The 24,673-nt window shown below is 39.3% G+C and overlaps 1 protein-coding gene across 1 annotated transcript in view; it reads right to left on the bottom strand.

Annotated features, from left to right (window-relative positions):
* Positions 1–24,673, bottom strand: part of naalad2 (N-acetylated alpha-linked acidic dipeptidase 2) — a 153,813-nt gene that overhangs the window by 127,622 nt on the left and 1,518 nt on the right. Inside the window, exon 3 of the mRNA XM_043691542.2 lies at positions 1,714–1,900. Within this exon, the coding sequence (XP_043547477.2) occupies positions 1,714–1,900 (187 nt within the window). The remainder of the gene's footprint in view (positions 1–1,713; positions 1,901–24,673) is intronic.

The raw sequence follows: 24,673 nt of genomic DNA on the forward strand, positions 1-24,673 counted from the left end.
ACCAGGTACTAGCTAGACTATAGCTAGAATAATGTGTACAATTTTGGGCCCCTTATCTAAAGAAAGTTATACTGACATTGAAAGAAGTTCAGAGAAGGTTTTGGGTGATCCTGGGTATGGAGGGATTTTCTTACAAGGAAAGGAGGGGTAGGTTGGGCTTGTCCTTATTGGAGTTTAGAAGAGGAGATACAATTTTATTGAAACAAACAAGTTTCTCAGAAGGCTTGACAAGGTTAAGAGACTGTTTCTGTTTGTGAAGGAGTCTTAAGGCCATATATAGCATCAGAATAAAGGGTTGCATATTTATGACAAAGTTAAGGAGACATTTCTTCTCTTTAAGGATAGTGAATCCGTGCAATTCTTTATTGCAGAGAGCTGTTGAGGCTGGTTCATTAAGAGTATTCAAGACACAGATAGACAGATTTTTAAATCAGTAAGGGAATGAAGAGTTATTAAAAATGACAGGAACACAGAGTTGAGGGTTTTCAAATCAGTTATAATCTAATTGAATGGCATGGCAGAATTGATGAGCCAAATGGATTACTTCTGTTCCCAAGTCTCATGGTGTATTATGCTGGAGTGAGAGTTGGAAAGATGCTGACAAGGGAGGGAACGATTTCTGGATAGTTTGTCCAGAATACAGACAGACATACTCCAATATTGTCCCGTTCTCAAGAAAAGGAGGGTTTGACTGATTGGGAGCTTGGTACCAGGGAATTAGGAAAGATTGAGAATGAAGTCCTCGAGACACCTGTTAGTCAGTATCAATGTGCACTATATTCACGTGAGCAAAGAGATAGACTGCAGGGAGGACAGTCACCAGACCAAGATAAGATCGTTACTCAGAAGGATGAGGATCAGGAGGTTAATACAATATGGTAGTAAATAGGGCCTCTATAATATGGGATAATTAACTTTTTCTGCAGTCAAGCCAAGAATCCTGAAGGGTTGTTGTCAACCTGCTGCCAAGATAATGGGTGCCTCATAGCAGCTGGTGAGGAATCTGAAAATGGGATGGATGACTCGAACTGTCATGATAGAATGAATGACAAAGGTTGGAACAGAGAGTAGGCCCTGCTGAAAAAATATCAGAAATTAAGCTTGATATTGAAAGGAGGACCTCGAAAGTAAAAATCTTTGAAATACTGTTTGAACCACATGCAGTTAACATGGAGGGGGTTGTAACAGATCAGGAGAAAGGAACAAATTAAGGGAGTAATATTAATGGCAAGGGAAAACAAAACTAGAGTTTACATTGGAAGTATAATAAACTAGTTAAACATATAGCATGAAGAAATTATACCAAAAATGAATTAAAATCTCTGCACTGCTGAAAAACACATATGTTAATCATAATTTTCCAATTTGTTCTCATTAAGACAGTTCTCAAGAATACAAAGTCAAGGGAAAATCAATAATAATAGTCATGAGGAAAGACTGCAGTTTAGTGGCAAGTGGAATCTGATTGATAAAAGTCATTGCCATACAGAATTCAACCATTAAAGATGATAGATTTTCCATTGAATATGTATTCTTGTGAAATGTGCTGTTGAGTGCAAAGCGAAAAGTATGTCTTTTTTCAGCAATACACAAATTCTGTACAACCTAATGGCCGCAATGTTCATGGTTTCTGAAATAAAATCGGAGCTGTTTAAATAAATAAAACTAAATTAACAAAAATATCTAAATTAAATGCAAGACCTTTCACTTTACCGAATTTCCATTCTCATCAATAATAGAGATGTAATTAGGATTGTTTTTGTTTGGATAAGACAACAGGACATCGTAGTGAACTAATTCAACAGAGTCCAGTCCCCAGTTCTTCCACTGTGTTTGAATCTGTTGGGCTAACTGGAGACTTTTTTCAGTTCCGGCTAAGTGAGGAAATCGCGTCCAATTCCTGAATGAAATAAAATTGAAGGAAATCAAATTAATGCTCCTGAATACTTGAAAGCTGATGAACCTGTAGAGTGAAAAAATGAAAATTTTAACATAGGAAATAATTTAGTATATGCAAAAAAAATCCAAACTGATTCATGATTTCATTAAAGTCTGGCTCTATAACATCTGAACTGAACACATCAATCTAGTTGATTGGCTCAAAGTGTATTGTTTTATACATTGACATTCATGGCCTAACAATACATTAAACAAAGGAGTAAATTAACTCAATCCTAGCAGTGTCACTCTCTGTGTAGTGTAATAGAGCAATTATGTCAGGAGGGTTTAAAGATACAATTCAAAATTGATTGCAGTATCGTTAGAGTATCACTTTTCAGTTCATTATAGAACAATTAAAACAACAGAAGAAAGAATCAGTTTATATTTGTTTGGTGAGAATTTGTCAAATTAGACAGGCAGTCACATTTGAGAGCACTTATATCTATTAGCAAAAAAGAGGCAGGACATCACATCCTATAGGCATAATAAGACAATGAAAAGCGATGCTTACTAAAACGTAGTACAGTAATATTAGTAATTATTCACAAATTTGCCAGAAAAACCTGATCATTGAAATAAATGGCATTCTGAAGAGATTGTGCCCAATTATGTTGATTTTCTCCATCACTACTGTCCTGATACTGGTGCAAACGATGCAAAAGATCATGGAATTTTCAAAACAAAAATTACATTCAAGGCAACTTGTGCATCTGCATTTTCTCGTGTTTAAAAAAAACAACACGCACAAGAAAAGAGCCACAAAACAAGGAACAGTACACGGAGCAAATTAATCACATTTGGAAGTGTCCACAAAATATGCTAAGTTGCATCTTTCCAGAGTTGCTCCAGATGTTAATCTATTTGTTAAATAAAAATAATTTATTCTTCCTTTTATGATTAATTTCACTTCAGAGTGGCAAGGTGGCTCAGTGGTTAGCATTGCTGCTTCACAGCGTCAGGAACCCGGGTTCGATTCCCACCTTGGGTGACTGTGTGGAGTTTGCAATTCTCCCTGTGTCTGCGTGGGTTTCCTCTGGGTGCTGTAGTTTTCTTCCACAATCCAAAGATGTGCAGGTCAGGTGAATTGGCCATGCTAAATTGTCCATGGTGTTCGGTGCATTAATCAGGGGCAAATGTAAGGGAATGGGTCTGAGTGGGTTACTCTTCGGAGGGTCAAGTCGGCTTGCTGGGCCGAAGGGCCTGTTTCCATACTGTATGGAATCTAATCTAATCATGAGGTTTCTATTGATTTTCAAACCAAAATGAAGATGTCAGACCATTTGAAACGGTGCCCATGATTTGTGAGTCACCATACTGCCCTAACTTATCACGAAGTTATCTCTAATGAGAACACAATCTATGGCCCTCTGGAAATATAGCAAATTTCACTTTGCAGTTCAAATTCCAAAAACATTTAGATTAACCTAGCCTTTTACATATGATTATCAGTGCACAGCTTATTGACTCCACTTAATTTCCTACATACTAATCATTTGATTAGATTAGATTAGACTGCTGACAGGGTAGAAACAAGTCCCCACCGGCGAACACCCCATCACAGTTATAATCTCTTGCTGTGATTCTTATCTTAAAAATCTTTTTACTTTTCATTTCTTGTAACCTGGGTTAAATCAGACTGGTTGTCTTCCCTCTATGGTGCGTATATCCTTCATTTGATAATGAGACCAAAACTGTCTACAACACTCTAATTTCATCAAGACTCTGTACAATTGCAAAACTTCTTGCAATAAAGGGTAAATTGTTTAGTGTACCAGTGTGTTAGTTTTCAGTGACTAAGAACACCTAGGTTTCTTTGGATGTCAATACATATCAATCTCTCTACATCACTTAAGAAATTTTCCACAGTATTTCTTTCTCCCAAGGTGGATAATCATTATTACACATTACAGCCCACTCACTCAGTCTGTCCAAATCAGCTTGAAGTGTCTTTACATCCTTCTCACAATTCACATACCCACCTGGTTTTGTGTCATTTGCAAACTTGTAAATATTACCTTTGATACCCACATCTAAGTCATCGATATGAATTGTGAAAACCCAGGGCCCAAGAGTTGATTCCTCACCTATTTTCTGTCCATCAGCCAATTTTCAATCCAGGTCAATCTATCAACCCCTATCTCACATGCTCTACTTTTGTTTACTAACCTGTTGTGGAATTTTATTAAAAGCTTTCAGAAAATACAGATTTACCACTTATGTTACTATCACTTTATCTACTCTGCTAAGTACATCCTCAAAACACTCCCACACATCTGTCAACCTTGATTTTTCCTTTCCTAAATCCATATTGACTTGGTCCAACCATCTGTCTCCAGTTCTCAGATGCCTCATAACAGAATCACAGCATTTTCCCTACTATTAATTTCAGGCTAACAAATTTTTAATTCCTTGTTTTCTCTGTTCTTCTTTTCTTAAATAGTAGCATTATATTTTCTAACTTTAATCACTGCACTCTCTATGTTCAGAGCATATGAGCTCTATACTTCATACATGTTATATAGTTACTTTACTTGGTCTTCTCTAGGAATCCATCACTAGTCAAGTGATCAATAACTGTTTTCAAACCTAGCGAATGAAGACTACACAGTGAAATTTAGAATCCCCACCAGCCTATCTGAAGGCAGGAGTAACACAAATGATAAAATGGATGGCTATCCCACCATTTTTGGACTGGCCTGTCAAGAGACTGATTAATAGCCACCTAGAACGTTATTCAACCTCTGACAATATAATATGTGCAGCTGGGAGTGGGGTAATAGTAAGGTAGCTAACCCACAACATCTCAGGTAAAAAGACAGCAAGGAAATGAGTGTTGTTACCTCCTTTGGAGTTCCCTGTGCCCATTGGGTCACTCACCCACCCACAGAAAAAGAGGATACCTATTTCTTTGTGCTCCATACCCAGCCACCTCCCCCTGGCTCTGGTTTGAGTCCCACCCCAGGACTTGATAGTCAAGGAAGCTTCATTCCTTACAGAGTCAAGTAGGTTGAGCATAGAGCTACAAATCCTCTCAATACAGACCAAAAGCAGGTGGGAAGAGAAGGGGAGATCACCAGTCAGCCCATGTGAGAAAGAATGTTGTGGTCTGTACCACAGACCAAGTTCAGCAGGCTTTCCTGGATGAATTCTCACATTACACCACTCTCATTCATAATTAGTCCTCAATGCAAGTGCTCTAACACCACGTTCCACAGCATTTTACTTTTCATCATCCCAGCACAACCCCAGCCCAACATGAGATTGAAAACATTGCCCAACAGTTCAGAACCAATAAGCCACTGGAGCATGCAAATACTAAAATATGGCAGGGAAGCACACATGATTTGTACACACCAACTCAACTCCCTCATCAGGAAGCAGGAAAGTACAGCAGGGATAAACAATGCTGTAATTGTGCCCATTGTCTGCCACAATTGCCAAAGAGCTCCAATGAGAGTCACTATGCAGATTTTATCTATCAAGAGATACAGGGGACACAATCTTCACAACAATGCACATTCAACAAGAGTGCAGGGAGCAGCATCAACCTCCAGAAATCTCTTTCTTTAACATCACAAAGATCTTTGACTCTTAACCATGAGGACCTATTGAGTATGTTCCTCAGATGTGGCTACCTGAAGAAACTTGTTACCATCATCCATATATTGGCATCCAAGTCATTATCCTCATCAATGGGTTCACCACAAACACAATATGTGCAAACTGGGATTACATCACGTTGTGTCATTGAACCAAGGCTCACTCCATCTTCCTTGCTACAACTCTCTACCCCATATCCATGATGTTTCCTGCCGGTATGGAGCTTCTTTACAGGATCTGTGAGAAATTGTTCAGCCTGCATCATCTCCCTGCCAGAACCAAGACCACATAATCTCCACCATCGATCTACAGTATGCAGATATCATGTCTGCCCACACATGTGCACACTTGGAAGCCAGGCATCAAAGTATTGTCAATGCATTCATGGAGGGATATGACAGAATGGGCCTCACTATAAACATCCTGAACACAAAGATCCTCTAGCAGCCTTCTCCCACCACACAACACTGGGTTCACCTAGTGATTCAAGGTGAGCCACTGGACAATGTGGATCAATTGCCTTACCTTAGAAGCTTCCTCTCAGCAAGGGCAGATACCAACAACAAAATTCACACCGCCTCCAAAATGACAGTGCATGTGGCCATGTGAGGACCAGAGTGTTTGAATATAAAGACTTCAAATCCAACTCCAAGCTGCTGATCTACCAACACTTCCGTATGGGTGGAAACACGGTTAATGTTCAAAAGGTGCTTTAAACCACAAGCTTCTCAAAGATCACCAACAATGCATCCACAAAATCCTGTCAATATTCTGGCAGGATATGTGCTCTAATATCAGTGTTCTCTCTCAAGCCTACATCCACAAAATCTAGTTAGTTAATTAGCTTTACTGGGCTGACCACATTATTCAAATGCCTGACACAAGACTTCTCAACAGGCTCTCTACTCTGTCATGGTATACAGTTACCAGGAGGAAAGAGGAAATGCTGCAAGTTCATTCTCATAAGCCTCCCTGAAAAAAAATGCAATATCTCAATGGACTCATTTCTAATTCATAACTGCCCAAACTGAGGGGAAACATTCACAAAGATGGTAACCATTTTGAGTATTTCAGACAAACCAATACAGAGGCCACCGCAGATTGCAGAAGAAACATTCAAGAAACCAAGCATTCGACCCATCCACTTCAGCCAACACCTGTTGCCCCACCTGTGGCAGGGTTTGCAAACCCAGTATCCAACTAGACATTTCAGGACCCAGCTTCCAAAGCAGAAGAAAGTCATCCTCGATCTTGAGGAACTGCCGAACTGGGCGGCACGGTAGCACAGTGGTTAGCAGTACTGCCTCACAGCACCAGAGACCCGGGTTCAATTCCCGCCTCAGGCGACTCTATGTGTGGAGTTTGCACATTCTCCCCGTGTCTGCGTGGGTTTCCTCCGGGTGCTCCGGTTTCCTCCAACAGTCCAAAAATGTGCAGGTTAGGTGAATTGGCCAAGTTAAATTGCCCGTGTTAGATGAAGGGGTAAATGTAGGGGAATGGGTCTGGGTGGGTTGCGCTTCGGCGGGTCGGTGTGGACTTGTTGGGCCGAAGAGCTTGTTTCCACACTGTAAATAATCTAATCTAAAAAACGGCACCATTCAAGTCAACCTGAACAACATTATGGTGCCTCAAGTGAAAGACAGAAGGCATAATTCCATGATTTAATTTCTGTTTGCACTATATATGCTTTAACCTTCCTGCAACTGCTATCACAAAGTACTTGAATTTTAATTTATTTTGAGGCATTATAATTGAAATAGGTCTCGGCAGAAAACAGGCACTCTCATGTCTCTGCTAACATAATTACTGCAGCATCATTTTTCAAAAATTAGTGATTATTTTTATATCTAGATCATGTCTAATTTTAATTTCTTTCCTTCATATTAGCTACTCCAATAATGCACTTTGCAATATTTTATGATATACATTAGCAGATGGTCAGTCAGCTTATCTGTGTTTTAAATTTTTACGAGGGCCATAAATTTATTAGTTCAAATTACATCGATATGACTTCTCCTTGTATTTACTGATTAATGTGACCTCATATTCTTTGTTCAAAATGCCTGATATTTAATCTGGTATTTATGCACTTACTTCTCATTTTAAGCCCTTCAACTACTGAAAAGTACTTTGTAATACTGGAAAGTATTACTGGAAAGTAACTACTGGAAAGTACTCTGTTCTATTCTTTATCTTTCTAAACTTTTATTGTGCAATTATGCAGCTATCTCTTCTGTTCTACAAAAATCAGCTCTGAGCTTTCCAAGTCTTCCTGATAGTAGACAATGTACACATTTTGTTTCAGAACTGCAGACCACTGAAGATCTGAAACAAAAATAGAAATTGCTGCAAAAACTCAACAGGTATGGTAATATATGGAGAGAAAGCAGAGTTAATGTTTCAAGTCCAGTGGCCTTTTCTCAGAACTAGAATATACTTGTGAATCTGTATTGCACTCTCCCTAATGTCACAATATTCTCCTTAGAGTGGTTCCCAATGTAATAGTTTAATTGAAGCTTTATATAGACCCCTTGGCCTTAATATTCTATGTTTCACGATAAAATTGCAGAATTTCACATTTTAATAATACCATCTAAGTAGCTGGGCCTCTTTCCCTGAGCTTCCCAGTCTTAATATCTTCCGATGTGATTTTTTTTTGTCAAATCTTATCTATTTTCTTTTTTTCACTATGTTGAATGTGATATATAATTAAGTGCTGCCTGTTCATAGACTCTTGAGTGCTTTAACCTAAACTTATCAATGCAATTCTAAAACTACTCGCTTCCTTTTCTGATGGAATATATTATTTTCTGTATCACTTAATCTTGCGAAATACTACCAATGCCATGCCAGTTTCCCTTTCAACCTCACTTGCATCACTCTTTATCTTCGAATATCTGCCCTATCCAATTTGATATTCTAACTTTTCCAATTACGTTTTGACATTCAGCTTGAATGTTAAGATTTGCTGTTTTGTGATTACTACTTCCCAGATTGTCATCCAATTTCAGCTCATCTATCTGCCTTAGTTAATTCTTGAAACAAACAATGGGACAATCTCAAATTTTGCATCTCTCATGTTCTCCAATCACAGATCAATTTTAATCTTCATTTTCAGCTGACTGGTTCACTAGCAAGTAACAGCCTAAGTTTGGACAAGCAGCTAGGAAAATACTTGGCTTCAGAAATTGGGTCACACACATTGTTATGGGCCAAGTCTCAATTTAGAACATAGAACAGTATAGCACAGTACAGACTCTTGATGTTGTGCCAACCTTTTATCGTACTCGAAGACCAAACTGACCTACATACCCTTTATTGTACTATCTTCCATGTACCTATCCAAGAGTCACTTAGATATGCCTAATGTATCTGATACTCCTACCACCAGTTTTACATCCTGTCAATGTCTTGTTGTAATCTATAACAGCCTTCTACACTATCCAAAACTTTACCAACCTTAGCGTCATCAGCAAACTTACTAACCCATCCTTCCACTTCCTCATCCAAGTCATTTATAAAAATCACAAAACAGTAGAGGTCCCAGAGCCGATCCCTGCGAAGCACCACAGGTCACCAAGTTCCAGGGTGAATATTTTCCATCTACTACCACCCTCTGTCTTCTATGAGCCAGCCAATTCTGTATCCAGACAGCCAGATTTCCCTGTATCCCACACCTCCTTACTTTCTGAATGAACCTACCATGGGGAACTTTATCAAACGCCTTGCTAAAATCCACGTACACCACATCCACAGTGGTGCTGTAGGCTAGGTACCTTCTACCTAGGGTAGAAGGTGTCAAGTCTAGGTAGGATGCTGTCTGCTGGGGGGAGATTGTGGGGTGGGAGATGGAGGTGAAGGTAGTGTCCAGGGTGGCTGAGGGCAAAAAAAAACATTTGGTAAGGGTATATGTAGAAGACAGCTGCAGTAGTTGAGTAATAGATTGTGCAAAGCAGGAAAAAGAGTTTTCAATATGACAACAAATAAATACAGTTAACTGGGAGCTGGAGAAGCTTAGTGAAAAAAACGAATTCCTTGAAATCAACAGTGGAGTCTTTTGATTCAAACAGCATTTGTTCAGGATCTTCTAAATGAGGTAAAAATGGTAGTGGATAATACTGTAATCAAAGCTGTTACAGTTTTAATTGTTAAAGTTAAGTCTGGAATCTTTAAACTTTAACCTTGTTAAAATGTTCCAGCTTTATGCATATACGATTATAACTATTGGCTCTGACCACACAGTATGCAGGATGAAATCTGTGTGTGTGGTGAAGTGTGCATTTCTTATTTTAGAAAAAAAGTATTTGTTGCTAACTTATGCCTGTTATCTTCAGGAAATTTAACTACCATGACATCTACAAAGTTTGCTTGTGTTTGGTGGATTTAACTTTAATGGAGGTTGATAATTGAGGATATTGATGAATTCTAATTCTGCTTTGTTGCAAGTATAAATACCCTGTTGGTCAACACAACTATAGCAGGAATTAGTAATACATACTTCATCATCTGTCAAGTGAGTTAGTGAGAATGAAGAAGTCATTTGGATGGGTATATGAATAGGAAGGGTTTGGAGGGATATGGGCCGGGTGCTGACAGGTGGGACTAGATTGGGTTGGGATATCTGGTCGGCATGGATGGGTTGGACCGAAGGGTCTGTTTCCGTGCTGTACATCTCTATGACTCTATAAGTACCCACCCCACAAAAATCAAACGTAGCTCTCAGGAAAATCTCAAGACCCTGGCCTCTATTCTTATGGCCTTGTGAGTAATTAAAACTTTTCAGAACAGATAAAGAAAAAGTGTATATGAAGTATTTTAATTTTTGTGTTTTAATAATTGTGCACTGAACTGAGAAAGGGCTGTTTTAAAAAAAACACTGCTTAAAAGGATGGCTGGCTGTTTTGAAAAGAAAAGTAAGCCATTACAAGCATTATGCAACCAACTGTTTGACCGAGCAATAATTGAAGTTTGAGTTGTAGATGATTTGCTAATGGAGTGCACAAATGCAGCTTTTGCTGGCAAGACATTGATTGGTCTCTGGGCAAGTGAACAGCTTTCTATGACAGAGAGCTTTTTTGCCTGCAAAACCTGTTGGTTCTTGGGTAACTGAACAGTTTGGAGCTGGGAAAGTGTTAGAAAGAGAGAGAAAAAGAAATGGTATCTCTGTTCTCTGCAGTAAAAACTCACAGTAAACCTGAAGAAAACTAGTTTACCTTGACTTCAACAATTGTTAGAAGCTGTGACTTTTAACTGATAACTCAGAGACTTCTATTATAAATGAACCAGCCACCTTGTGTTTATCACCAACCCAGTAGAAGTTTCCATAGATAGATGACTGAAGTCGCATACTGGCCAACAGTAGAATCTTAGGATCATCTCAACAACAGAACCTGGGGACAAGGATTATAAAACTGTCTTTGTAGTCTTCTCCTTTGCCATAACCTATTTTTGCCATTGTGGTTAGTCTGACTGTCCATGTGCATGTTTAAGGGAGAGTTTATAAGGGGATTGACATTATAATAAATAGTGTTATATGAAGACAGTTTATAACAGTTTACCTGTAGTAAGAGGCTAATTACTTGTAATGAATAGTAAATCTTGTTCAGTACAGAAACCTCGTCCATGCTTTATATAAACCTGGATCGAGAAGACAAGCAAATTGGGGATCTTTATATATTTTATAAAACCTTTACTTTTTGTGATGACTCTGGGAATAAAGTGGCTCAATTTCCAGTCGGCTATTCTAGTGAATCATAACACTGCCAAATGTACATAGCAGACTGTATGTAATGTCACCTCCTTATTAAATTCAATCTTTGTTGTGACCAGTAGAAGAAAACGACAAGGGATCAGTTCATCCCTCATAACTCGGTTATGCTAGTATAAACTCATGTCCATTCTCTGGACAAGTCATTTCATGTGACCTTGTTACTTTCATCATATTCAAACACACATTACACTTCCTTGTATCTTTCTTCACCTGTATTCCCTTCTCCTTCTCAAATTAACTTGCTCCTGCATCCACCAGTAAAAATAACTCTTTCTAATGTCGCTTACAGTTTTACTATAAAATTCCCAATTATCTCGCATTTGGCTTCGATTCACCATGACATTCAGGAATTATCAACCTAAACAACCTTAACTTCACCTCCACCTTTGCTGCCTTAGGCCCCATGAAAACCAGGACTCTTATTGTTTATTACCTTGCATTGGCCTTCATTCCGTTGTCTTACAAGGTATCCAGATTTCATTGCACTTGGCAATAAATGGTTTTGACATTCACTGACATACTTGACTGGATCACACAAAGAATAAAAGGGTATGTCCTAGCCTCAAGTCTCTACCAAAAAAAATTAACCCTTCTCCTCAAACTTCTCAACCCTCAGTGTAAGAAACTCGCAGGCATGTTTTTAATCACTAAGATTGAAACCATCTGATCAACAGTCCTTCCTGCTCAAGCCCTAACACCTAACATAACACTTCGTAGCACCTAACTCAATTTCTTCTGACCCACAACAGTCTTTACAGCAATCATATTACCCAACATGACTAATTGGTCACAAATCAACTTGCCTACCCTTTCTCCATATTACTTGATTCCTGAGAGACCATAAATATGTCCATCTTAGCTCTAAATGTATTGAACAATGTATCACATCTCTGAATCCCAAACATTCAGAGTCCTTTGAGTGAAGAAAGTTCTCCTTGTCTAATCTCAATCCTCACTGATTTGTTCCTTATCTCAAGATTGTTCCCGTGCTCTAGACTCCCCAGGTAGAAGCAACATCATCTCAATGTCCACCTTGTTAAGCTCCTTTAGCATCTTGTATGTTTCAATGAGATCATCTTTTATTCTTCAAACCCAGAGAAAATAGCCCCAGTTTACTCAGCCTTGCATTGTAGGTCAAGTCTCTCAAACTCTGGTGACCCTTTGTTGTCCTATGACAATCATACCTTTCATTTGTATAGGAAAAATAATTAAATGCAGTGCTCCAGGTGAAGTATTACAAAAGGAGCCATTATTAGATTCTCTCCTGTTGGAGGCGGCCACTGACTGACATTGTGTGGTTCAAATATTACTTGTTACTTATCAAATCAAATCTGGATGATGTCTCGGTCTTGCTGTATATGGACATGGGCTACTTCAGTACTTTAGAAGTCATGAATGGTGCTGTACATTGTGCAATACTCAGCCAATATCTTCAACTTATGATAGATGCAGGGTAATTGATGAAGCAGCTGAACATGGTTGAGCCTAGGACAGAACCTATGTAGTGATGACTTGGACCTGAGATGATTGACCCTCAACAACCATACTATCTTTCTTTGTGTTAGGTCTGCTTCTAATCGGCTAGAGAGATTTCCTCTCGATTTCCATTCACTCTACATTTGCTAGAGCTCCTTGGTGCCACGCTTGGTCAAATGCAGCATTGATATCAAGGGCAGTCAGTCATTCTCACCTCTAGAGTTCAGATTTTTTGTCCATATTTGGACCAAATTTATAATGAGGTCAGAAGTTGAGTGGTCCTGGCAGAAATCAAATGGAGAGTCATTAAGGAGGTTACTCATTTTTAAGTGCCACTGAAAGGGCCGAAGGGCCTGTTTCCACACTGTAAGTAATATAATCTAATCTAATCTTTCATCCCTTCACCAATACGTGAGAGTAAATAGGTAGGAAAGTAATTGGCGAGGTTGAATTTGTTCTGCCTTTTGTGAATAGGACAAACCAGGGCAATTTTTGACATTGTTCGGTCGATGCCAATTTTATAGCTGCACTGGAACAGCTTGGCTAGGGACACACAAACTTCTGAAACACAAGCCTTCAACATTCTTGTCAGATTGTTGTTGGGGCCCTTAACATTTGCAGGGTTCAGGTGTCTTTAGCCATTTTTTGATATCACATGGAGTGAATTGAATTAGTTGAAAATTGACAACTGCAAACCTCAGCAGAAGGCTGAAATGGATCAAAAACTGCCACTCTGGCTGAAGAAGGGTGGCAAATGTTTCAGCTTGTCTTTTGCCTTAACATGCAGGGCTCCCTTATCACTAAGAATAGGGATATTTCTGGAGCATCCTCTTCCTCCTCCAGTGAGTGGTTTAATTGTTCACCACTATTCACAACTGATTATGGCAGGATTTCAGCGTTTTGAGCTGTTCTGTTAGTTGTGGGGTCACTTAGACCAATTTATTGCCTATGCTCCAGCTGTTTGGCATGTAAGTAGTCCTGTGTTGTAGCTTCACTAGTTTAATAGCTCATATTTAGATATGAACATAGAATAGTAAAGAATAGGAACAGGTGTTATTTCTGGTATCCCCTCTCAACTGTTTATTGAACCAGAGTTGATTTCTTAGCTTGATGGTATATGCTAGGCCATAAGGTTACAGATCGTGGTTGATTACAATTCTGCTGCTGCTGATGATGGTCCACTGCAATTTATGGATACCCAGTCCTGAGTCACCAGGTATGTGTGACATCCATTCATTTAACTCAATAGCAGTGCTATACAACATGATGGATTGCATTTTTGGAGACATGCTTCTGCGATAGGTTGATTGGTAAGGACAAGGTGAGGTAGATTTCTCCCTCTCATTGGTTCCATCACCACTTCTTACAGACACACAGCAGGTATGTCCTTAGACATCAAAGTATTCCATTCAGTGTACCCTTATTACCATCAATGATTCTTCCAAGTGATATACAACATGAAAGAGTACTGGTTCATCAGCTGGCATGAGTACAGTTTAAGAAGAAGATTTTCTTTGCCCATGTCTGACCTGATGCTGTAAGAATTCATGGGTCTGGACTCAACGCTAATGACTCCCAAGCAACTTCTTCCCGACTGCCTTCCTGGTGGGTATGTCCTGTCACACCATTGCAGAGACATAATCATATTCAGGTATCAGATGATATCAGGCTGTGGCTTGATGAGCCTGTGACAAGCTTTTCAAGATTTGGTACAAGCCTCCAGATGTTTATATGGAGGACATTGCAGGGTCAACAATGCTAGTTTTGCTGTTGGCCAGTGCCTAGGTTGACACAGGTTGATGCTGTGTGATCTGTCAGGTTTCATTCATTTACAATTTTATTTTTGCACTGTGTTTTAAAACACTTGCAAGAAAGATCAAGACCTTATTTGTCTTCCGATTGGTTATTGTACATGCTTTCCTTATATTCCACCTAGCTTCGTATCATTAGTAAAATGAGGTAGATTACTCTCAGTTTCTTTGTCAAGGCATAAACAGATCTCAAATACTGAGGCTTCAGCACTGACCCTTGCAACACTCTACTAATCACAATCTAACAATTTAATAAAAATCCCATCTATCAATACTGTTTGCATTTTATCCATTAACAATCTTCTAGACACACTAATGCATTGATCCCCAACTCCACAAGTTTGTACACCATATATTTTCACAACTCGTTAGGGTAGGACACTGAAAATCAAGATCCACCATTCCCACAGTCACCATCAAAGTTAAACATTTTTAAAAGTATGCAAAATTCCCTAATTTACCTGTCTTCTAGTTCCAGGTTGTCAGAAAGCATGGACCAATGTTCTGTACTTACCAAAAACCACCATTGGAATTACTAATAAATAGCTAAAGGTATGAACCATCAGCATATAACTGTACTAATTTCTACTTAAACTCACTTTTACACACAAATACCTAAAAGATTGCTCCCTTTTGACCTTTAGACACAGCCATTTGCTAAAAGCATATGTAATGAGCTTGATACACAAAAGGACTGGCTCATTCTACCGCTTTGATGACGATGTAGCACAGTGCTGTACGGTGACATGCTGATAGATTCAGTGCTCCCACTATTACAAGTTGCCAGTCTAACCGTCTGTGATCAAAAGCAATGCAAGCCACAGAAGCTAGCTACCTAAGACAGAGGACTAAAGACCAAGTGCTCCAAAAAATTAATGCAAGCTACACAAACAGCAGCAGCTCATAAGTCAGTGCTGAAGTCAGTGAGTGCGCACTAAGAAAACAATGTGAAGCACACAGTGGCTGGCAGCTTCCAAAAATTCTCAAAGAAAGATGGCTAACAGCCATGAGATGCATCCAGTACAGACGGAAAAGATGTGTGTGTCACCCCAGAGTGCAAATGAACCTGGCAGAAGAATCTAAATACGAGAGGTGACTGAGCTTCAAAGAAAAAAGTTGAATTGCTGAAGTGGTGAGAGCAGGCATGATGATGTGATGGTGGTTTGCCAATGCTGACTTGTGTGGATGAAGGATCGAAGAAAATGGTAGCCAAGGAGTATGCAAGGACGTTGTTCTGAATAGACAGTTGCATGATAGCCTCGAGAAGGATTTGGTGAGCTACTGCTACCAGGTACCCTCTTTGGTTTACATGGCAGAATTTTGCACCGTCCAGTTTTTCACTGAAAGAAAGGGAACTGGAAGTAGCAAAAAAATAAGGTGAGTTCTGAGAAAGGATCACCAGATCTCAAACTTTAACTCTGATTTCTCTTCACAGATGCTGCCAGACCTGCTGAACTTTTCCAGCAACTCCTGTTTTTGTTGTTGTTGTTGAGTAAGGTGAGTTGGGTCTTTATGGAGATGTAAATGTATGGAAATAATGTAGTGGCTGTCAGTGGGGAGATTCTGAAGTCGCCACTGATGGCTTGAGGGAAGAAATTGGGAACATTTTTTTTGACGTTAAGAAGGTGACTTTTTTCGTTCTTCCCATATTTTTCTACATTTCAAACACCACACCAGGAATGGGAAAACTTTTCCCAATGACTTCAGTCTTCTCAATGTTTAAGTAAAGGAAATAACAGATCTCTTATGACTAACTGACAGGTAAGAAGTTAGACAAGTCAGAAGAAGTGGACGTGTCAAGATAGGCAGTGGAGATTTAAAACTGGGAGCATCAGGGTCATTACTGAAGTGTTTGCCCATATCTTCAGAAGACATTACCATGAGAAATCAAATAGATGTGGATGAGAAAGTCAATCAGGACAAATTCATGGGAGACTCAGGAAATAACTGGACTAGATAGAAGCCATTTCTGCTTTGACTACAACTGGACACATGTGAGTAAAACAAAACAAAGCAATTCCAATGATAGAGACAATAAGGATAGAACGAGAATAGTGTAGGCTTCTCTGATGAAACCTTCAGAGCAAATACAGATGCACTAATGTATTATGGTTATGGTCACAAATCAGTGTGACTTTAATCAGCCATTTCAACACCATGGCAGGTATGGAAACCGAACTGAAAAGCTTCTATAATAATACGAGTAACTGCTAAATACTCAGCAGGGCTGGTAGCATCTGTCAAGATAAAAACAGAGTTAATGGCTGAATCTTCCAAAGTCACAGTAGTGAATGTTGGGATGTCCCTACTATTGAACTTAGTGAACAATCAGAGGTCCTGATCCATGCCCATTCATGCTAATTACCTTAAAGTTTAATTTTCTAAGGGGTTAATTTACACTGCCTAGGACACGACAAGAATATCTCAAAGACTGAATTATGACTGAAGTCTTGGGCTAAATACCAGTTACCTCTCCTGACCAAACTCTCCTCACCACTTGACTACTTCCCTTCATATATGACATTAAAACATCCTCATCCTGCGGCCTGACTACTTTTGTTCCTGCCTCACTGAATCATTTAATAACTGTACCTGAACCTGAAAGTCATATAAAGGAATTATCAACTTCACAGTTCATTTTTGCTATTTTTCTGCATGGGTGACCGTACTGAAGCATTGTTGTTGCAGCCAGGACAAAAAAGACACAGATGTAAAGCTGTAAAAACGCAGGCTCACAATAATCTTCACAGAGAATGCCAATTACCCAGCATCACTTCTGACCAACAGGTCATTGCTTCAACTCATGACATTTCAACAGAACTGTGCAGAGATTCCAAATGGATTTTCAGGAAACATGAGGTGACCACATAGTCAAAAACCTGGAAGGAAGAGAGGGAAGAGATAACTGGCAACACGGTGGCTCAGTGGTTATCACTGCTACCTCATAGAGCCAGGGGCCCGAATTCAATTCTAGCCTTAGATGAAAGTCTGTATAGAGTTTGCACGTTCTCCCCATGTCTGTGTGGGTTTTTTCTCTCAGTCCAAAGATGTACAGGTTAGGTGGATAGGCCATGCTAAATTGCCCATTGTACTCAGCGATGTGAAGGTTAGATGGATTAGTCATGGGAAATGCAGGGTTACAGGGACAGGGTGGGGGTGTGAGTCTGGTTGGAATGTTCTTTGGAGAGATGCTGTGGACTTCTTAGGCCAAATGACCTGTTTCCACACTGTAAGGATACTATAAAATTCCATAAGGATATAGTTTGAAAAGATAGATAGATGAATGGGTTGGGTAACACAGTGTCTGACATTAAATGTAAAATACATTTGCAAGAGGCACATATTACAACATGGGGTAAATCCCTCTGCTAATTTAAACCAGCCACAGAAAGGATTCACCTCATGCTGTAAACTGTTAAAATTCAAGAGGCAAAGACTTACCCCAGAGGTCACTATTTAAAGTAAAAATTAACAACTTTACTTTTTAAGTCCAACAGAGAATATTAAAACCAATAAGTATTTACAAATCCTTTCTCTTAAACCTATCTTTTACCATCACTCTACAATACTAGCCTGATAAAAAAAATCCCAATTTAGATTTACAAAAAACCTCAACTTTCAAAACCAGTCAGCTGTCAAATCTTCTCTTTGTATCTTCCTCTGCAGATTTTCTTCTGTTATCTTTTCAATGTTCTGCTGCACAAACTTCTTATTGCCAGGTACTTTTCAGAGAGTTGTTCTGCTGGCAGTCTGTACTTGTTGGTGGCTTGACAGTTCTCCCCCTAACTGTTCAAAATGTCTGGTTTTATACCCCAAAAAATCAGATTGTTTCGTTGGTTTTAATATTATCAAAATGCTAAATTCAAATTTGATTGGATTCTGGTATCTTGGTGCATAATTTAAACTGATTGGCCGAATTTGAATTTGCTTTTGTGTTCCATAACAATATAGCTGTACTATTAGTTTCAACCAAGTGTAACCTTGTTCAGAACATTGTGTGCTGGGTCAGGCAATCCTTGCTAGCTTTTCAACTCTCTTAATGGTATAGTACCTCTACACCTTCATAAGACACAGACAAATGTTTCTGCACCCGACAGCAAGAAATCAGAATGGAGTGTTGCCTTGCTGGTGCTAGGATCAAGGATATCTCAGCGGAGGTGCAGAATAGTCTCAAAACGAAGAGGGACTAGCAGGAGGTTGTTGTATACATTGGAGTTAACAACATAGGAAGAGAAAAGAATGAGATTCTGAGGAGAGAATATAGGAATTTAGGCAGGAATTTAAGAAGGTTTTTGAGGGTAGTAATATCTGGATTACTCTCAGTGCCATGAGCTAGTGAGGATAGGAATAAGGATGGAGCAGATGAATGCATGGCTAAAGAGCTGGTGCAGAAGAGACAGATTCACATTTTTGGATAATTGGAATCTCTTCTGGGTAGGAGTGACCTGTATATGAAGGATGGAATGCACCTGAATTTGAAGGGGACTAATATACTGGTGGGGAGATTTACTAAAGCTGCTTGGGCTTTTTTGATTAGGAATAACATTACAGCTGTACTTAGACAGGATATTCCTGGGAATACATAAAGGGATATTATTTGGATGGAACTGAAAAAATAAGGAAGGGATGATCACGTTTTTGCAATTGCACGATAGACGCTCCAACAGTCAGCACGAAAATTGGAAGGAGTTCTCAATTATTTGTAAGAATAATAGGGTGGTTATTGTAAGGGATTTTAACTTTTCAAACACAGACTGGGACTGCTATAATGTTAAAGGCTTTAATGGAGAAGTATTTGTTAAGTGTGTACGAGAAAATCTTCTGATTCAGTAGTGGATATACCCACTAGAGAAGGTGCAAAACATGACCTAGTCTTGGGAAATAAGGCGGGGTAAGTGACTGAGGTGTCAGTGGGACAGCACTTTGGGACCAGTGATCATAATTCTATTACTTTTAAAACAGTGATGGAAAAGGATAAAAAATTTCTATATTAATAGAAGGCCAATTTTGACGGTATTAGGGAAGAAATTTCAAAAGTTGGTTTGGGCGGATGTTTACAGGTAAAGGGACGGCTAGAAAATGGGAAGCTTTCATAAATTAGATAACGAGAGCCCAGAGACAGTATGTTCCTGTTAGGGAAAAGAGCAAGGTTGGTAGGTGTTGGGAATGTTGGATGACTAGAGATATTGAGGTTTTGGTCAAGAAAAAGAAGGATGCATACGTCAGATATAGATTGCAGAAATCGAATGAATCCTTAGAAGGGTATAAAGTATTCTTAAGAGAGAAATCAGGAGGGCAAATAGGGTACATGAGATAGCTTTGGCAAATAGAGTTAAGGAGAATTTAAAGGGATTTTATAAATACATTAAGGCTAAAAGGATAACTAGGGAGAGAGGTCCCTTAAAGATCAGCAAGGCCACCTTTGTGCGGAAATGTGGGAGAATAAACAAGTATTCTGCATCAGTATTTACTGTGGAGAAGGACATGGTAGATATTGAACTTGGGGAAATACGTAGTGACATGTTGAAAAATGCCCATATTACAGAGAAGTTGGTACTGGATGGTTTAAACCCATAAGGGTGGATAAATCCCTGGATCCTGATCAGCCACACCTTAGTACTCTGTGTGTAGCTAGGAAAGTGATTGTTGGGCCTCTTGCTCAGGTATTTGTATCATTGAGAATCACAGGTGAGGTGCTGGATGACTGGAGATTGATTAATGTGGTGCCACTATTTAAGGAGAAAAAGCCAGGGAATTATACACCGTTGAGCCTGACATTGGTGGTGGGCAATTTGTTGGAGAGAATCCTGAGGGATAAGGTTTACATTAATTTGGAAAAGCAAGGACTAATTAGGGATAGTCAACATGGCTTTGTGTGTGGGAAATCATATCACACAAACTTGATTGAGTATTTGAAGAAGTAATGTAGACGGTTGATGAGGGCAGAGCAGTGGATGTGATCTATGTGGACTTCAGTAAGACATTCGATAAGTTTTCTCATGGTAGACAGGTTAGCAAGGTTAGATTATACAGAATACAGGGAGAACTGCCACTTGGATACAGAACTGGCTCGAAGGTAAAAGACAAAGGGTGATGATGGAAGGTTGCTTTTCAGACTAGAGACCTCTGACCAGTGGTGTGCCACAAGGATCGGTGTCGGTTCCACTGCTTTTCATCATTTATATAATGATTTGGATATGAACATAGGAGGCAATGGTTAATAAGTTTGCAGATGACACCAAAATTGAAGATGTAGTGGACAACAAAGGTTGCTGTGGGGTGGCACGGTGGTTCAGTGGTTAGTACTGCTGCCTCACAGCACCAGGGACCAGGGTTCATTTCCTATCTGGGGCAACTGTCTATGTGGAGTTTGCACTTTCTCCCTGTTTCCGCATGGGTTTCCTCCGGGTGCTTTGGTTTCCTCCCAAAGATGTGCAGGTTAGGTGAATTGGCCATGCTAAATTGCTCATAGGGTTAGGTGCATTAGTCAGGGGGAGTCTGAGTGGGTTGCTCTTCGGAGGGTCGGTGTGGACTTGTTGGGCCGAAGGGCCTGTTTCCACACTGTAGAGAATCTAATCATATAATTGGATCTTGATCAGATAAGCCACAGTGGCAGGTGGAGTTTAATTTAGATAAATGTGAGGTGCTGCATTTTGGAAAGGCAAATCAGGGCAGGACATACACTTAATGGCGAGATCCTGGGGTGTGCTCCTGAACAAAGAGACTTTGAAGTACAGGTTCATAGTTCCTTGAAATTGGAGTCACAGGTAGATAGGATAATGAAGGTGTTTGGTATGCTTGCCTTTATTGGTCAGTGCATGGAGTATGGAAGTTAAGAGGTTATGTTGTGGCTGTACAGGACAGTGGTTAGGCACTTTTGTGGTACTGTCTGCAATTCTGGTTTCTCTGCTATATGAAGGACGTTGTGAAAGTTAAAAGACTTCTGAAAAGATTTACATGTATGTTGCCAAGATTGGAGGGTTTGAGCTCTAGGGAGAGGCTATATCAGCTGGGGCTATTTTCTCTGGAGTATTGGAGGGTGGGGAGTAACCTTATAGAGGTTTATAAGATCATGAGGGGCATGGACAGGGTAAATAGAAAAGGTCTTTTCCCTGGAGTCAAAAAGTAGAGGTCAGACTTTTAGTGTGCAAGGGGAAAGATTTAAAGGGTACCTAAGGGGCAACTCTTTCACATAGAGCGTGGTCCCAGTCCTGAAGAAGGGTTACACCCAAAACATTGACTTCTCCACATCTTGATGCTTCCTGGCTTTTAGCCTCTTGCTTGACTAGCGCGTATGGAATGAGCTGCCAGAGGAAGTCGTGGAGGCTGGTGCAATCACAGCATTTAAAAGACGTCCGCATGGGATATGAATAGGAAAGGTTTAGAGGGATATGGGCCAACTGTTGGCCAATAGGGCAAGATTCATCTAGGATATCTGGTCAGCATGGACAAGTTGGACCGAAGGGTCTGTTTCCATGTTGTAAATGTCTATGACTCTGCTGTCAAGTGATTGCAGATTACTTTTTCAGAATGCCAGTAGCATGGATTGATCATCAGAATTCATCTTGAGATGTGCAGATAGGAAACGCAAGTGTCTTCCACTGTGAATAGCTCAATTTGTAGATCTGAATTTTGTGAAGTTATTTAGAAGGGATTGTCAGCATCCCTACACAAATTTTCAGATATCATGTGTTAAAATTGGAATTTGCATCCTTCGGGCAAATTTCATTTCCATTAGCACTATTAAAAGAAAATTCCAAAATATGATCAACTTTTGACCCTTTCTGGCTAATGGGCTTGTTGTAAATTCTATAAATTTTAAATAATTTACAGAACGTGGATGTCATTGGCTCGGCCTGTATTTATTGCTTATGCCTGTATTTATTGTCCATCCCTAATTGTCCAGGGACAGTTAAAGTCAACCACATTGCTGTGCGTTAGAAGTCACATGTAGACCAGACCAGCTAAGACAGCAGTTTTCTTCCCTAAAGAGTATTAGTGATCCAGATGGGATTTTGTTTCCTGACAATCAACAAGAGCTTCACTAAACTCTTAACTCCAGACTTTGGTTGAATTCAAATTCCACCATCAGGATGGCAGGACTCAAGCCCAGGTACCCACCGCATTACCTGTATCTCTCGGTTAATAGTCTAATGATAATACAAATAGGCCAATGCATCCCTATGATCATTGTCCCATCGCAGGGTCGTCCCATCTGCTCCACAGATATGTCATAATATCTCTGAATATGTGATTAGAAACTATCTCCAGATTAAAGAGTAAAAATCTCAATGGTAATCATCTCTGCATTATTACATCTGCCTTGTAATTCAAGCAGATTATACAATTTAATGCTTGTTTTAGATAGCTGTTCTATCAGGATGCATTTCACTTAAATTATTCTTCATTAATATAGACAGTTCACCAGGACATTAAGACAAAAAGTAACACAGGGACAGAATGGCTTGGGGGGGGGGGGGGAGTAGAACTTAGAAATCCAAACTAAAAAGTTAAGATGATGGAACAAGATAACAATATGGTCAAACCGAAGCAGACAGGGACAGGAGAGGTCGAGAGTTCAACAGTAATACTTATACTGTGGGAAGGTGATGCCTTAGTATATTATTGCTAGAAACTCAGCTAATGTTCTGGGGACCTGGGATCATATCCTACTAGCATAGATGGTGAAATAAATTCATTGTCGATTGTCAGGAAAACCCATCTGATTCACTAATGTCCTTTATGGAAGGAAGCGGTCATCCTTACCTGGTCTGGTCTACATGTGACTCCTGACCCTCTGAAGCAAGAAGGGCAATAAATGCTGGCCCAGCCAGAGCAGCCCACATTCCATGATTGAGTAAATGAAATCTGAGAAGATAGTAGCTCTTAAACAAAAAAAAGTCTTCATTTGAATGTGAGAACAATAAAATGAAACAACTAGTGACACAAATGATGGTTTAGACCTTTTGTTAGAGGTTTCAGGAACACGGTTAAGAGATAACCAAGACAAGAAATAAGTATTCCAGAGTATACAACACTTTTATAAGACAAAATGCAACAAGTGAGGGGGCAGTCCTGATAGTAAAGGGATAGCATAAGGATATGTGTAAGAAAATATCTTGGCTCAAAAGATTAAGAGTAGCATTAGTTATAGGTGATGATTAGAAATAGCAAAGATCAGAAAATACTGGTGGGAATAGTTTATATGCTCCCTAATTACACCATTGGACAGAGCACTAAACAAGAAATTATCAGAGCTTATAACTAATGCAATGTAGTAATTGTTGGGGACTTTAATTATCGTAAAGACTAAACAAATCAACTTTTTGATGATCTGGAAGATGAGATGCTGGAATGCTCATATTAGTTTAATGAGCTGTCTGTTGTCGAATCAAATATAAAGGCACTTCAAATCTGGCATTGTTTTGTGTAATAGGGCAAATTTAATTAACAATCTCAAAATAAAAGATTCCTGGCTTTACTTCAAAAAATTCTCTCTCTCTCTCTCTATGTGTGTATACATATATAAAAAACTAGGAGATTAGAAAAATAGTTCTAGATTTAGAATCTCCTCAGTTCAGTGGACTGACTCCGAGCTGGCTAAAATAAATTCCTGGGAAACAGGAATCCAATTTAAATCCACAGTTAAGTTTGAAAGTGAAATACTCCAGTCCAAAACAAGAATCACAAATTTAAATAAAGCCAGTTAGATCGGTACAAGGAGCAGGTACAATGAGAAAGCTCACTAATGACGACAGGATAAATAGATAAAAGAATCTGAAGAGGAGATGGATTGGACTTGCAACATTAACTCTATTCCTTTCTCCATACAAACTGCAGACCTACTGAGTTTTTCCAGCATTTCTGTTTTACTTCAGGTTCAGGATAGTATTATTTTAAACAAATAGGCTAATAAAATTACTAAGATTATTAGTAAGTCTGAGGATTAGGAGCATTTTAGAATCTGCTTGATTCCACCACCAAGGTCCACAAAAAGCTGATGGGGTGGGGAGAAGCAGAATGTAAATAATGAGGAATAGGAAGAGACAGATTGTAAGAGCATTTACAATTATAT

This window comes from Chiloscyllium plagiosum, unplaced genomic scaffold, assembly GCF_037043375.1.
Source record: "Chiloscyllium plagiosum isolate Xiang-an unplaced genomic scaffold, Cpla_swu_hap1 HiC_scaffold_6, whole genome shotgun sequence".
Lineage (NCBI taxonomy): Eukaryota > Metazoa > Chordata > Chondrichthyes > Orectolobiformes > Hemiscylliidae > Chiloscyllium > Chiloscyllium plagiosum.